Source organism: Bolinopsis microptera, chromosome 2 (genome assembly GCF_026151205.1).
Source record: "Bolinopsis microptera isolate Bmic1 chromosome 2, MBARI_Bmic_1.0, whole genome shotgun sequence".
NCBI classification, from domain to species: domain Eukaryota; kingdom Metazoa; phylum Ctenophora; class Tentaculata; order Lobata; family Bolinopsidae; genus Bolinopsis; species Bolinopsis microptera.
In genome coordinates this window covers 21,209,607-21,227,047 of record NC_087073.1, presented here as the reverse complement: position 1 = coordinate 21,227,047, position 17,441 = coordinate 21,209,607, and the positions used below count along the sequence as shown (strand labels likewise).

General features: G+C 40.0%; 2 protein-coding genes across 2 annotated transcripts in view; both read right to left on the bottom strand.

The window, feature by feature from the left end:
* Positions 1–17,441, bottom strand: part of LOC134811758 (alpha-mannosidase 2-like) — a 53,131-nt gene that overhangs the window by 18,531 nt on the left and 17,159 nt on the right. The gene's annotated exons all lie outside the window — the stretch shown is intronic.
* On the bottom strand, positions 5,261–5,779 carry LOC134810953 (FMRFamide-like neuropeptides 13). Its single transcript, XM_063817648.1, has one exon. The coding sequence runs from the start codon at positions 5,777–5,779 to the stop codon at positions 5,261–5,263; it is 519 nt and encodes a 172-aa protein (XP_063673718.1).

Here is a 17,441-nt window from a genome sequence, read left to right as displayed (position 1 = left end):
TTTGAATGTGGAAAAATGTCGAAAAACTTAACTCAAACTACGGTACTACTACTAGGAGCAAAACAGCACGGAGTACTGGAGAGAATTAAGCTTATAGTTATAATTCTCCAAATAACTGACTAGGTTTAAACTTAAACTAAAAATAAAACATCAATAGCAATAAATTTAGTTAAACTATCTAATTTGTGCTATCGACGTTTTATTAAAATGAGTATTTATGCTGAAATAAATGCGTGTACAACTACAATATCAATATGAAATGAATATGCCGTTCTCTTACTTGTGCAATGTGCATAGTGCCGTTCTCCATGCGGTTTGGCTTTGTATTAAAGATTCCTTAAAGTACGCTGATCGAGAATAGATGATTGACGAATTCAAGTCTCAGCTCCGTCGTACTCCGTTTTATTGATTCACATCTACCTGGATATTCATATAATAGCTTATAATGTTATAGTTATACGTACATAACTTCACAATGTAATTGTACACAGTAAAGGGTGTTCACGATACATCGGAACGGTTTCAAACATCTGAAGACTAGATTAATTCATGAAGGAGTAACCAGCTATATTAAATTATATTATGCGCTAAACTTACCTGGGGACCCCAGGCTATTATATTTATATTTATGTTCATAATCCGCCGAATTGAGATTATAAGGCGGAATATGCGACAGGCTGAGCGCCGCCCAGTAAGCGCTTAACTATAGAAGTATAGAGGCCAGCAACTTCAACTTCAAGTAAAACCTTACGAGGCATATTATTATTAATATGTTCCGTTGACCTAAATGATTGATTTGGGAACGAAAATATGGGAATTTTTACCGAAGCCGATTTTTTTCATCTCCTTATTTTACAAAAATGAAACCCAATATTTGAGAAAATTAAAAACAAAAATCCTTTCTGATCAGCTGTTAGTGTTCCATCTTAATGTAAAAAATTTCTCCCGAGCCTTTGAAAGTTAGCCTAAACTTAATTTATAATCCTCCTGAGGGTATAGGAGACCGACAGCGTTTGTTATCTTCAAATACTCCCGAAATGTCACCGCCGTGGCCAATAAGGTAGTGACAGAGCTTGCTTATTTTCAATGGAACGTGTCCAAAATCATTTTAAAATATTTCATGATCGAATACTAGTGTTCATTAATTGTTTGATGAAACATATTTGATTCTCTACGTTTCATGCTACCCTGATCATTATGAGCCGAAATCATTGTTATGATATCCGGCCAAGCACCTTCCCAACTACTTGACTTTAGCAGCCAGATAACCTATCGATTCCTAAATTCGAACAAAATTCGATTCCATTTTTGAAATTTGAATTAAAATATTTTCAAATTGTTATTATTCTAGAGGGTAAAAAAGACAATCTTGACTACGTAATCAACAGCCAACCCCCCTCCCCCCCCCCGTAATCAGCCGTAATCATTTGGAAACCCCCCCCCCTCGGCTGATTACGCGACGTAATATGTGAACGACCTCTTATAGCTAGGGGAAATACTGTATTATTACAACCATGCATATTTCATAATTTCAACCGTGCACAGCTCGCTGCTCGAACCGCGTGAATAAGAACCGATAGAGCAACCAAAAACAGCTGACAGTAATAGCCTGCACACTTTTAGTCAAAACAGGAGAGCTGTAACTGTAGACAAAGAAAGGTAAATATTAAAGCGTGAGATGTTTTGTGTCCAAACTTTGGACACCAAAGTGTTAATGACCCCAATTAACTTGTACACTCTACACTTCCGGCAAAAGAAAGCTGCTAATTGCTCTGCTGCTCCACGTGTGACGAGATGGTCTCCAGTTAATGTAACTTACAAGTACAGGGTGGGCCAAAAGTCAGTGTGCAAACGTTGGCCTTAATAGCTCAGTCACTGAGTGCCCAATCGAAATACTTCCTTCTGGTATGACTTAGTACCACCACTGGTTCGAGGAATTTGCCAACTCGAAAAATATTCGCGTTCATTTTTTTCAAATGGAGGTTCATTTTCACATTTATTTGATAGTTAGGATAGTCGGATCAAGCTAAATGTTATTGAATTGTGTTTGGCCATTCGAATTACGTTTGTCCTGAAAGAATTAGAACTGTAGCTTCTCATATGACCGAGATATGAAGCATAACAAGTTTATTCATTACGTGTGATCAGGTGATTGGTTTACCTAATCACGTGATAAGGTGACCCCGTTAACTACCCCGTTAAACATTATGGGAATTGTTAAGGGTGCCCAATTAAGGTGTCGTGTCACGGTGTCACATAATCACCCAGTCAATTTTGTTAACGAGATACACAAAATGCTTGATAACTTCGTCATTTTTAATCCGTTTTGCCTCATGTTTTCAGATCATATGCAACATTTGATAATCTACCGTCTCTGAAAAAATTAGGCGTTCAGCATGTTCAGAGAAAACAATATATGTGTTTTAATATTGAATGGGCGTGGTCTAAAATATTCAAATTTTCAAATTTTGACGACGGAATCCTCGAACCAGTAAGTACAGTATGCCATCTGCAAAGCAACAGCTCTCAAATATAAAACACGGCGGAGGTATAAGACCCAACGTTTGCACACTGACTTTTGGCCCACCCTGTACAAGTAAATGAGGATGATGATTAATCATGATGAGAGGCTAATTACCGCTGGGAGATGACTTACTTTGAGCAAGATTTAAACGCAATTATATGTTGCATACGTAAAGGATCATGGTATTATGAAATAAGAAGTACAATTATTGATGTGGATTCTCGTGGGGAGGTGAGGTACATTTGTTTACCAGTAGTAGTACCTCATTACGAGACATATTTATGTATATAACAAAAATATGTCGAATAATATTTCGAATATATTCGAAATATTATTTGACATATTTATGTCCGACATATTTAATAAATATAATTAAAAATAATAATAATTTAATAAATATGTCGAATATTTTTTTAAATAATTCTAACATCCAAATTCCGGTGACTGGAGCCACATTTCGTACCCTAAATTAAATTATGGTATTTGGGGAATTTTTTCATTTTTATTTTACAAAAATGAAACCCAATACCGTATTTGAGAAAATTTAATATGAAGATTTTCTCTGATCAGCTGCTTCATCTTGTAAAAAATTCAACTTAACTTATAATCCTCCTGAGGGTATAGGAGACCGACACCGTTTGTTATCTTCCAATACTCCCGAAATCAGAAATGTCACCGCCGTGGCCAATAAAGTAGTGACAGAGCTTAATTATTTTTAATGAAACGTGTCCAAAATCATTTTTAAAGCAATTCAATATTCATGATCCAATACTAGTGTTCATTAATTGTTTGATGAATCATATTTTGTATTTATAATTATAATATAACTTACTGTACCCACTCGGCACTAACGCCTTAAAATCTTTAATTACAATCAAATATAAAAGCTCAGTGCGTGCTCGTTATATAAAATATACCTTACCGGACCTTATTTGGACGGACATTAATTGAACACTAGAGGCCCTAGTTACTATCTACCTCCAAATTTTCTCTTACAACTGGTTGTCTGTCCAACTCGTAGTCTTACCGGGCAATAAACGATCCCAACTGCTCTACTAGAGAGATACTTAAGCTTTATCTCTAGCCCCCCACTTGGTATAGGCGACCTTTAGTGGTTTATACCTTCTACCATACCACCCATCTCGATAAAGTAGAAGAAAAACCGGGATATCTCCCTAGGTATGTGACCGACGGTATCTTATCTAGTCCTGTAGGTACCTTCGTACCTTATCTGCACAACGTAGCTATAAGGATCGCAAAGTCGTGAGGCGGGGCCGGTCTCATGTGTGATGAAGACGTCCTGGGTTCTGGTTATCAGTCGCCCAAGTTGTCTGGTTGTAGAATGTAGATATGTTAGCCCCTACGATAACAGGCAACATACTTCCAAAACATTGGGCAATAAGTTTTATCGAGAACATCATTGTGCCGTATGTTAACGACGAAAAGGTTCTCCTTGGTCTGCCGGAGGCACAGAAAACTTTACTAGTATATAATGTTTTCAAGGGTCACTTGACGGAAAAAATCAACAAAATTATGGCACTCAACAACAATCAACATAGTTCATGAGCTAGTCCCCGCCAACATGACAAACTTGCGTCAGCCTCTAGATATCAGTATTACGGTAAATCGTGTTGCCAAGGACATTGTCTGACGTTTTTATAGTTCATATTACTCAGGGAAGGTAATGAAGCAGTGCTAGAAAAGCTCCACGTGATGTTAAGGTTAACCTAAAGTTGTCTAAGATAAAACCACTTCACGCCGAATGGCTTGTAAAATTTAAATTTTAACTGCTCAACGACTGCTGTTCTTGCTTACTGTATGAAAATGGATTTAAAAATCATTTGCTAAAATTTAAAAAAACGTCAAAAAAGGATGAAAAAAAATTCGGATTTTTGATGGTTTTGAATTCCTTCTAGCGTTCATATTAATGTCCGTTCATTTAATGTCCGTCCAAATAAGGTCCGATAAGGTAGTACATATTACTGCTTATCGAATCACTTAGTAATAATCCATATTAATTCATAATTATATTCATAATTGTGTTCTCATATTACGCCGTTACCCCTCCACGAATGTTACTGTTAGTGAACTTGAGCTGTCGGAAGAGCTGTGGAAATGGCTGAATTTACCGTATTTAGTTCCAACATTCCTCCTTTACTTGTTTACTTATCTCAAGATAAAGTAGTCTCGTAGTTAATTTGTGCTGCACTAGGTACTCTTATCGAGGTACATATAGATAAAATAATAGTTTCTAAACTATTATCTTATCCTTTATCTATGTACCTCGATAAGATGTACATAGATAGGAGTATGTTTTATTTTTGATATTTAAAAGTAAATTGCAATAGTTTGCACCTCTAAAGCTCTAAGAGAAATAAAACTCAATATTCAATGTAACTTTTTTAAACTATGGTCATTTAACGAACAAATACATTTCTTTAAGACGATCATCATAAACATATGCTTTTTAAAGCTTCGGTTACTAAAAAGTATAGTATCAGCAATAGTATGTATAATAACAATAAGAATAACATCGCTGTATAGCCTAAAAGAACTAAAAAGTTAAAGATTCGGTTGAAGCCATTTTGATTTATACTCTAAATACTTTACAATTATACTCTAAATACCAAAAAACTAATTCTGACGATAATTCTGGAGATCAGCTGATCGTCTTCCAAAATCAACAAACTATTCACCGTTTCTCTGGGAATCAGCTGATCGTCTTCTTAAAACTCTCTAATCGTCTTCTGGAGCTGATCGTTTTCCAAAATCAACAAATGGTTCACCGTTCTGCTGGAGTTCAGCTGATCGTTTTCCAAAATCAACAAATGGTTCACCGTTCTGCTGGAGTTCAGCTGATCGTTTTCCAAAATCAACAAATGGTTCACCGTTCTGTTGGAGTTCAGCTGATCGTCTTCCTAATCCTGGAGGCTGGAGTTCAGCTGATCGTTTTCCAAAATCAACAAATGGTTCACCGTTCTGCTGGAGTTCAGCTGATCGTCTTCCTAATCCTGGAGGCTGGAGTTCGGCTGATCGTTTTCCAAAATCAACAAATGGTTCACCGTTCTGCTGGAGTTCAGCTGATCGTCTTCCTAATCCTGGATCAGGCTGGAGTTCAGCTGATCGTTTTCCAAAATCAACAAATGGTTCACCGTTCTGCTGGAGTTCAGCTGATCGTCTTCCTAATCCTGGAGGCTGACACTGCGTCAGAGCGATCAGTTCTAGCACTAGTAGAAAACAGAATACTTTCGTCATTGCTGCGGGTCTGGTGTTTTTTTTTAGATAAAAATAATAGGATACGAATATGGGGAGGGGGGGGGGGGGGCTCATGTTTTGTGTCCGTTTTTGTCCGTGCGGTACCCTATATTTTCAAGACGGACAAAAAATAGGGCGGACGCCGGACAAATACGGACAAAAACGAACAAAAAATGTATTGAAATAACATTTAGATACTTCTTTTCTACACCGATTAGAGTCATGCTTATCAGTTATCAGTTATCAGTATTTGTAACATTCAGTCGATAAATCACTGTCATGTTTGAGGTTCGTATTAGTATTACCTTAAGAACGAAAAATTCAGTCTACCATAAATTTAGTCAAAGTTTTGACTAAAATTGTTGTAAACCAAATTTCATGAGACTAAATTTTTCGGCGACTAATTTTTAAGGAGACCAAAATTTCAGTAGGCATATATGACATGAATATTGTTGAGTTTACATTGTCTATAATTAATATAATGACATCACCGTCCCTACTGCTGAACTACTTCGTTGGGAGGAAAGACAGTTGCGAAACTACGAAGCACAAAACTGTACCAAAGTCCTATTGCACTTAGAGCTCCTCTTGGACATTACATTGGACATTACATTTTTAATCGATCCATCCCAACATGTTCTGTTGAATCGGCTGAAGGATCATATCGACATAAACTACGTCGTACCGACAGAAATGGTAAAGTCAAAAAAGGGTGAAAAATAAACCGAACAGCGTACTGAAGAACTTAGTGATACAGAGTCACAGACTCTGGATCTGGTGTTATTGAAATTCCTGAGTAATGCATTGCAGCTTCTGTAATGCTCAGACGGGTGCTCATTACCGAATTGATAGATAGCATTTTATTTTACAAATTATTTGTTTTATTTATTTATTGCAACAAATCATTTAATCAACATGCCTAATGTTAAACTATAAAGTCTGACTTTATATGCGAAATCGAGGGGGAAAACTAGCTAAATAATGGAAAAATCAAATAAACGGAATGGAAAATGGTTTCGAAAAGTCGAAAAATGTTACCATAATTTTTGTAGACTAAAAATTTGCGAAATTTGTGACTTAAATTATGGTAACCAAATTTATTGTGAACCAAATTTGTTGGTCCTAACTCCTAAGGTATATTAATTCTTGGTTGAAGTACAATCCTTTATTCCAACTGCAAGTCATGAAATGGAGGCAGATATATGCATCCTTGATTAACATTGCTGACTATAAATGATACTCTCCGAAATTCTTTACTGTAATGGACCGTTGACATTTTGCTTGAGCCTTTTTGGTAATTTTAGACCCTGTTCCTCTCCTTCTGGAGCTTGGTAAATTTGATTTATTTATGAGCTAAAACCGTTGACCGTTACATCAACCAATAAAATACGTTTCTTCTGTAATTGCGCCCGTGAATGAGTAAATTTGATATACATATTATGTTCCCTAACGATTTTTATCCAATTGCATCGATTCGTATTGTATTGTATCGAATTGTATTGGATTGTATCGAATTGTATCGAATTGTATCGAATTGTATTGGATTGTATCGAATTGTATCAACACTGTATATTATGATCTTCGGCAAGGACAATATAATTATTTAATAACATTAAAAACATTATCAAGAAGAGCAAACTAGCACTGAGGGGTTGATCATCAAGAAGATATATATACGGTCTATGGAAGACTATTGTTCTTAAAGTTAACAACTGTTGATATTTCAGGAATTTCCATATCATTGTTTGTCCATTAGCTGGTAATGGTATGAAGAATGTCTTGAGCAGGTATGTTTGTGTAAGACTGCTGTCCTCAAGTCTCCTGATCTGATCTGCAACTATTTAACAAGTTCCAGTTGAAACAATAGAAGATGTTGCCAATAAATCTACAGAGTATCGATTGAGATTCACAAACAAAGGGGAACAAAAAAACTGTAAAATTTTGCAGCTTTGCCATCAAAGTCATAGTATAGTGCAGATCCGAAGGGTGCAGCTCTGTGGATCGAGCGAGGGACTGCTAAATAATTTGCGAGGACCTCTGAATTATCATGTGAACTCTATCCTGGCTCTTTAAAAACCATTTCTAAGTCAACTGAAATCCTTAATTAATCGTCACTGTTTTGTACCCCTGTTTAATTTGAAGTGATCTGATGTTGGAGCCGGTTAATGGTCCGGTTCAATTAGTGCGATGCCAAGTTCCAATCACATACCACAAACTGTTATTACTCGAGGGTTGCTTTAACCAGAAGTATGTTGTAAAGTTGTAACCGCAGGACACCTATTGTATTATACACTATGTGTTTTGCTTACCCCGACGCCACTTTCAGTCTCTGTTATACGGTATAAATATTTGTATCACGTTGCGACCCCCACGGTCGTTTCACTATGGTCCTGACGATAGTGATACATAATAATACAGGGGGAGCCGCGCACTTCGTGCGCAGCGGGTCATACAACGTACAACGTATGACAAATAAATATTGATTAAGATATAAAAACTAGAAGGATTTATTCATTGAATTTAAGTGCTTATAGTTATACTTAAGTTAATTTAAAAAATACTCTACCTTATAGTTGACCATTGTTAATGGTCTGGCCCGGCGCGCGCTACTTCGTAGCACAGCTTGTCGTATTTGATATTACTGTTTTCCAACATTAAGTGATCTGATGTTGGAGCCGGTTAATGGTCCGGTTCAATTAGTGCGATGCCAAGTTCCAATCACATACCACAAACTGTTACTCAAGGGTTGCTTTAACCAGAAGTATGTTGTAACCGCAGGACACAGTGTAACCTATTGTATTATACACTACTAGAAAACCCGTGGTCACAGGGAGGAAGCTAATACTAATAGTATTGTTTGTTAGTAAGTTTGAATCGCGTCAAAAAATATCCTACACAACCGAAGATACAGCCAATTCAAATGTTGCTCGTACTATACCGAAACGCAGCGTAATATTCGCAAGTAATTAAATTTCCTTCTTCGAAAAAAGGGTCCCAATAGGAATTCATCTTAATATGAATCTTGAAATTTATACTTATAGTTTCGTACCAATTAACTTGAAAACCCCTAACTTGAAAACGCTTAACTTGAAACCCCTTAACTTGGAAACCCTTTCGGAAAGTCGCGTTAAAGTTGATTCCGTGGTGTCAGTAAAATGGTACGGATTAACACATATATAGTCTCGATCTTTTCCCTTAACTAATAAAGGTAATGGTCACCGGGGGAAAGCTTGTCAGTGGTCATAGCTCAAGGTCAGTGTTTATGAGTGATGAGTAATCGTATTCAGTATTGCGGAAGTGGTTTTCAGTTGCGTGTACTGAATATCGAGTCTAAGAATTTATCACCCTGAAACTTTGCACACGATCCAACAACTTTTGCTTCTGAAAATACATACATACATTGCATTACACATCTGAATCATTTCATTACAGGTCCCTCACCGTCTCATTTGATAGATTTGTTCTTTGTTCAAATTGAAATGTTTACGTATGAATGAATTGTGATAGATACAAAAGGAAATTTGTGCTGAATGGAATAGGAGAGTTGACATAATCTATCAAATGACTCAACACTTGAATTTGTGCGGAGTCGGTCATTATTCAGTCGGTGTGATGTCTCTTCAGGGGTCTCGTGGTCAAGTCTAGTATTTATCCTCTCACGGTCAGCTTCCAATCTCTCATTTCTCTCCGCATCACTTTCACGGGCTCGGCGATCACGGTTAGCTTCCAATCTCGTATTTCTCTCCGCATCACTTTCGCGGGAAAGGCGATCACGGTTAGCTTCCAATCTCGTATTTCTCACGGCAGAATTCTCACGGGCACGTATTTCACGAATTCTTAAACGTTCAGACTCTAGTAGGGCATTTCGCTGTGCAGAATTTCTTACCTGGTTTCGACGTTCACGGCTACGCACTCTCTCCTGTTCTCTTTCATTGTCAACGGTCTGTTGGTCGGTGTCTATGTCCATTAATTCAACGGGTAAATTTTCCATGTGAATAGCAATTAGATGCAAGAACAAAAATTAAAATATCACAATACGGTTTAGAATGGAGAGTCTGCGTTGTAGGTGAGTATAGTTGAAGATGTAACGTAGTCGTAGACTGCGATGTATTACTATCGATGTAATAGAAGGGATAGCTTTTACCGGAAGTTAATGTAGTTCGGAGATGAAAAGATTTGAAAACGCTGTTTGAAGGTTTGTTAAAAGTCAGACGCAAGACGTATGTTGAAATTACACTAAAGAAATGGCGTTCAAAACGAAGTAAAAATTGTTAAACGGTCGACGCGCGGGCAGAAAGAGTTTTAGCAGAGTTTTAGCGCGTCTTAGAATTCAATCATTCACACGCAAATTCTGCACGTGCGACATTAAAATGTACCATGCCAACGTTTGATGTAGTTGGATTTGTTTACATAATTTGCACGTGGGCGGTCGTACAACATCAGAAAGAATCTTTTGAATTATAGTAGAGATGTGTTTTGCTTACCCCGACGCCATTTTCAGTCTCTGTTATACGGTATAAATATTGATTAAGATATAAAAACTAGAAGGATTTATTCATTGAATTTAAGTACTTATACTTAAATTCATTTAAAAAAGACTCGACTTTATAACTCTGAATTGGTCCTATAGTGCAGTAATTAGAAGACATTGCTTGGTTGCTTTGGGATTTTGACTTCTGATTCAAATTCAATTTCCATATCTACTACATACTATAGCACATATAGCAGATGCTCACTAGCTCTTCATCTGAGAATCGAGTTCTTGCCTAGCCTATACTAAAAATCTACCAAAAATTTTTTAAATTTCATGATGTCAGTTCTTTCATTTGTCAATTATTTGTTCAATTTATAATTATTGTTGGTGTTATTGTTCACACAATTTATTGTTACTGAAATGTTTTTAAACGCATTTGAGTCTGTAACATATTTTCATGTTACTGCAATGTTACTGACTCAAAATGTGCTCAAGAATGTTTGTGTTTAACAGAGTTTTTTCTCCAGTACTATGGAAAAGTTTTTACACGATATTTTTCATAAATAAACAATAAAGTGATTTTCATCCCTTTTTATGTTATTAAAAAATGTGTAGACTATTCTATTCTTTGTACCTAACTGAGGATTTAAAGTTTGACTTTGAGAAAGGACCATCGTCATTAACCGTGCTAACCATTTCTGCAGATAGCCTGTTAGCGTGCTATTTTCTGAAGCTACGGACAAAATCGCACGGACAAAATCGGACAAAAATTGTAACTTTTGATTTAAATTGTCTCCACAATTTGTAACAGACTATTTGCAGAAATGGGTAGCACGGTCAGTGGCGTAACAAAGGGCCCCGCTGACCCCGCTGTGCGCAAAATCGTCGTTTGACATGACTTTGAATGTGGGGAAATTTTGAAAAACTTAACTGAGGTACGTACTACTAATAGCAAAACTGCACGTTTTGCTCTAGAAACACACTTTTTTAGAGATTTTACCGGCGTATCCTCCAAAATCACCTAATTTGTTCAATTTTAGGGAGGGGCGCCAAAAGGGGAGGGGGCACCAACACGGTTTCACTAATTCACTCGCCATGGATTATAGGAAACGCGCGCTATTTTGTTTTCGCATTGGATATAAAGATGACCAATGATATTGCAGTGTTTAAGTCACGTGCGCGTGATATAGCGCGCTGGCGTGTGATTGAGATCAGATACAAACTTTTGTTCCTTCCTCTTTTTCACTGCCTTCTGATAAACCTATCGCCTGCAGTTTGTTGAATATCTCTGTCATCTGTCATTTGCCTTAAAGTGATACCCTTATCGTAAGCCTTTTTATGGTTTCAATGTCACGAGAGCTACATGCATCCAAGAAAAATGTATGATTTTAGTACTTTTCTATGTGGCACTGTTTACTGTTTCGTATTTTGCATTGTCGACCAGGACGAAAACCAATGTAACACCGAGTTGTAAACCTAACTAGAAAACATAATTAAAGAAAGTACCGCAACCTCGCACGTTAATGTTTAATTTTGAACCTTAAAACTATTGAAAAGTTTAGAATCATTGCAGCCATTTCTACTGTCACTATGCGACCAACTCTTTAGTCCCACTAGTCGACTAGTATTACTCAATTTTAATAGTGTGGTGTGCCCTAATTCATGAGGAAGTAGCCAGCTGATATTATGAAGTCGTGTTACGGTTATACTTGAGTGTACCATTAAATTATGAGTTAAATATTTTGTGAACATACAGTAGCCCTTAACTTGTATTGATAGGTTGTATAATTGATTTGTTCAGTCGTTTATTCTTTGTTCTTAGTCACTCATTCTCAGTGTGTCGTGTTTACAAACAAAATCTTGATTGAATATGTATTTGGGAGTTCGTTGTCCGTCTGTTCAGTTTCGGATATGAATCTGTAGTCTTATTTCAGACTGGTGAGGATGTTAAACATTTTGTGACTTTATCCACCTTTTCCACTCGATCGGAGTTAAAAGATGTAGGACCTCCCTCCCTCCCTCCCTCCCTCCCTCCCTCCCTCCCTCCCTCCCTCCCTCCCTCCCTCCCTCCCTCCCTCCCTCCCTCCCTCCCTCCTTCCCTCCTTCCCTCCCTCCCTCCCTCCCTCCCTCCCTCCCTCCCTCCCTCCCTCCCTCCCCCCTCCTTTCCTCCCCCCTCCCTCCCTTCCTCCCTCCCTCCCTCCCTCCCTCCCTCCCTCCCTCCCTCCCTCCCTCCCTCCCTCCCTCCCTCCCTCCCTCCCTCCCTCCCTCCCTCCCTCCTTCCCTCCTTCCCTCCATCCCTCTGGTTCCATGATCGGGACGCAACCTTACTTGAATGGTATTTGGAGATATATCTCTAGGATAATCTTGGTTTAAGCTTTTTGATGTGTAATACATAGATTCGGGTGTAGGAACCAAGGCTCCTATTTGTTCTTTTTCCCTCCCTCCCTCCCTCCCTCCCTCCCTCCCTCCCTCCCTCCCTCCCTCCCTCCCTCCCTCCCTCCCTCCCTCCCTCCCTCCCTCCCTCCCTCCCTCCCTCCCTCCCTCCCTCCCTCCCTCCCTCCCTCCCTCCCTCCCTCCCTCCCTCCCTCCCTCCCTCCCTCCCTCCCTCCCTCCCTCCCTCCCTCCCTCCCTCCCTCCCTCCCTCCCTCCCTCCCTCCCTCCCTCCCTCCCTCCCTCCCTCCCTGTGTAATACATAGATTCGGGTGTAGGAACCAAGGCTCCTATTTGTTCTTTTAGAGCTCCACATTTGGAAATTATGAATTTGAGTGTACTCAGTGTTATAGTTGTTTGGCGTCAGCTAGACTGGCATAAGTGGTCCGCACCCGACTAACAGCCAGCCCTCTGATTGGGCAGCGTGACTGCTATTCGATAGCTTATTGGCCAGATTGCGTGTCACGTGGTACCCTACAGAACAGACGTGTGTTCAAGTTAATTTGCAGTAGAAATTCAACTGGGATGTTCGGTTTATTCTTCTTTGTTACTCCCTGTAACCCTGTTGGCATTCTTGATCAGCGCTAATCTCGAGGGTACCAATTATCACCATTATATATTACTGCTTTCCACTATTTGGCTTTGACTGAGAGGATTCAGAATGACATCAAGACCTAAAAACCTTAGGTTCTTAACTCGACTCAGGATTGTTGAATTTCTGGTCAATTTCCTGGCTTTTCAACTGGTTGCTGGGGTAATATCATTGGATCCTCCTGTCCGGGACTCCGGACAGTAATAATGGCAGGTTTGTTACTATGTATTACTGATATAAGAGTCAATTTTGTTTTGAGCCTATACCGTGATCTTCATTACATCTGCTATAGTGATACCCAGTGTTATAATAGGTAGTATATAAGCTTACTGATTGTTCTACTATAGTAACTAGTAACTAGTAACTAGTAACTAGTAACTAGTAACTAGTAACTAGTAACTAGTAACTAGTAACTAATAACTAGTAACAGTAGTAACTAATAACTAGTAACCAATGACTTTTTAGTTTAATTGGAATCAGTTACTGGTTAATTTTTCTACGAATCTATTCTTGGACTAAAGAACAACTATTAATAAAGTGATTCAGCGGCACATGAAGAAGGTTCGAGAAGAGCGTACTAAGAAGTTCCTGGAACGTTGCCAGAAGTCCCCCCATGGTACTGAGTTTTCCCACCCGGAGGCTTCCCTGTAATAATGTCATGTTGCAGGTTTGTTACAATCGATCGTAACTTATATAATAATATTCTATTAACTTATGTTAAACTTGATATCATAACTTAAGGGAGGGGGGGGGGGGGTCCAACTACATTTTTGTACATGGCCACCAGATTTTTGCCAAATGTACATGTACAAAAATGTACAAAAATGTACAAAATATGTTTTTTCCTGTTTGGAAATTCCCTGGATAGATTTACTTGCTGTGGCTAATTTACAATGACAGGTACATCACATGGGAATGTATTTGATTACTTTAACACCTCAAAAAAATTGAGAAATTTACAGAATCGATCTCCAAAACCTCTCAGAAGTGATATAATTCAACCAGAACCCCTACTATGCTATATATTGTGATGAGAAAACGAACCAATTGGACATTCCAATAGTATGTTTTATGTGTTTTTTCAATGCAGGGGCTAGTATGCTCACTACTAGTTGGAGTTATCATGTACTCCCAGAGTCCAGACCCGAGTGCTTTGGCCCCTTGTGAAATCGATTGTTTCTGCTTCACATCGTCCTCGTTCTCGTCCTAAGTCCTCCTCCTCCCCCTCCTCAGTCCTCCTCCTCCTTCTCCTCCTCCTCAGTCATCCTTCTGCTCCTCCTGCTCCTCCTGCTCCTCCTCCTCCTCCTCCTCAGTCCTCCTCCTCCTCCTCAGTCCTCCCTCAGACCTCCTCCTCATCAGTCCTTCCCCAGTCCTCCACCTCCTCCTTCTCCTTCTTATCAGTCCTCCTCATCAGTCCTCCTCATAGTCGTCCTCGCTCTCGTCCTCCTCCTCAGTCCTCCTCGTCCTTAGTCCTCATCCTTTTATTCCTCCTCCTCCTCAGTCCTTCTCCTCCTCAGTCATCCCCCAGTCTTCCTCCCTCTCCTCAGTCCTCGTTCTCAGTCCTCCTCGTCCTCAGTCCTCCTCGTCCTCAGTCTTTCTCGTCCTTAGTCCTCCTCAGTCCTCCTCGTCCTCAGTCCTCGTCCTCCTCTTCAGTCCTCCTCCTCATCAGTCCTCCCCCAGTCCTCCTCATCCTCCTCCTCCCCAGTCCTACTCCTCATCCTCCTCCTCATTCTCCTCTTCTTTCTCCTCCTCACCAGTCCTCCTCCTCAGTCATCTTCATATTCGTCCTCGTTCTCGTCCTTAGTCCACCTCCTCCTCCTCCTCAGTCCTTCTCCTCAGTCATCCTCCTCCTTCTCCTCCTCAGTCCTCCTCCTCTTCTTCAGTCCTCCTCCTCATCAGTCCTCCCCCAGTCATCCTCCTTCTCCTCCTCCTTCCTCAGTCCTCATCTTCCTCCTCAGTCATCCCCCAGTCCTCCTCAGTCTCTTCCTCCTTCTCCTCAGTCTCTTCCCCCCTCCTCCTTCTCCTCCTCAGGCCTCCTCCTCATCAGTCCTTCCCCAGTCCTCCTCCTCCTCCTCCTTCTCCTTCTTATCAGTTCTCCTCCTCAGTCCTCCTCATAGTCGTCCTTCTCCTCCTCGCTCTCGTCCTCGTCCTCGCTCTCGTCCTCCTCCTCAGTCCTCAGTCCTCCTCAGTCCTTCTCCTCCTCAGTCATCCCCCAGTCCTCCTCGTCCTCCTCAGTCCTCGTCCTCAGTCCTCCTCATTAGTCCTCGTCCTTAGTCTTTATCCTCTTACTCCTCCTCCTCCTCAATCCTCCTCCTCCTCTTCAGTCCTCCTCCTCATCAGTCCTCCCTCAGTCCTCCTCCTCCTCCTCCTCAGTCCTCTTCCTCCTCCTTCCTCAGTCTTCCTCCTCAGTCCTCCCCCAGTCCTCCTCCTCAGTCTCCTCCCCCCCTCCTACTCCTCCTCAGTCCTCCTCCTCCTCAATCCTCCTCCTCCTCAGCCCTCTTCAGTCCTTCTCCTCCACATCATTCCTCCCCCTCCTCAGTCCTCCCCCTCAGTCCTCTTCATAATCGTCGTCCTCGTTTTCCTCCTGAGTCCTTAGTCATCCTCCTCAGTCCTCCTCGTCCTTAGTCATCCTCGTCCTCAGTCTTCCTCCTTCTCCTCCTCCTCCTGAGTCCTCCTCCTTCTCCTCCTCCTCCTGAGTCCTCCTCCTCGTCCTTTTTTCCTCATCATCAGTCCTTCTCCTCCTTCTCATTAGTTTACACAATTTATTGTTACTAAAATGTTTTTGAACGCATTTGATTCTGTAACATGTTGACATGTTACTGTTACTGACGCAAAATGTGCTCAAGAATTTTTGTGTTTAACAGAATTTTACTATCCAGTACTATGGAAAAGTTGTTACACGTTTTTTAATAAATAAAGTGATTTTCATCCCTTTTAATGTTATTAAAAATTGTGTAGACTATTCTTTGTATCTAACTGAGGATTGAAAGTTTTAGGACCATGGTCATTAACCAATAACCGTGCTACCCATTTCTGCAGATAGCCTGTTACAAACTGTGGAGACTATCTGTGGAGACTATCTGGTGAGACTATCTTTTGATTTAAAAATCAAAAGTTACTAAAGCGTTCGCTATTTTTAACAATTGTAATTTTACCAACTGCAACCGTACCTCTTCAATTGTGGAAAAAGGGTGTGATTTCGGAAAATGCCCCACTCGTGAAAAAGTGTACCCGAGTCAATTGTGTTATTTAGGGTCATATAAGGCGGATTAGATTGAGAAACTTAGCGCCAGTCCCAAGGTGAGCAGGACTTTTGCCTGGTCCAGGATTAAGTACCTATGTTTACAATCATTGTTGATAAAATGATATATTGTATAAATGTACCTGTGAACATTCAGATGAACTATTATTTTGTACAGTGCAGTGTTTGACTGAATTTATTGTGTTTTGGTTCACACACATGCCACACACACAGTACACACACACACTAGCATTGTTAGCATTTTAAACACGTTTTGGAAATTTTTCAATCCGTTTCCAGGGATTTCCTTGTACATTTATGTACATGGCCATCAGATTTTTGCCAAATGTACACAGTACATGTACAAAAATGTAGTTGGACCCCCCCCCCCCCCCCCCACTTAAAAAAATTATTGTTCCGGACGGTAGTGATATTGCGGGGTGTAACAAGTTTACAGTTATAACCTCACTTTATTAATAATTGTTTGGTGTAATAATTGTTTTGTTAAACTGATGATTGTTTGTGTATTTCTCAAACTAACATATTGGTCAGGCATGTACGGAGACCTCCCTGCTAGCTCCAGCTCCTACAAGGACCTAATCCTTCTGATAGAGAAACTGATAGAACTCCTCAGTCCTCAAGTCTTCCACTGGTAAAGACTGCAGTTTGTACGAGCTGGAGCTCTTGTTTCACCCCAGGGTGGAAAGGTGGTACGCTAGTCCAGACCATGGAACATCAACGTCCTGCTGTTATTCAGAGCACTGATGTGGCTGGATGGAAACCAACCTCTAAAATTAGACTTGTTCTTCCCGGTACGTGGTGTTTGTGGGAAGAGTGCCGTTAATAAAAATTAATCTTCTTTTCCTGTAGCTTATATATCCTAATATTGAACCCGTCTCTGATCCTGATCTAATACTGCAGTAAT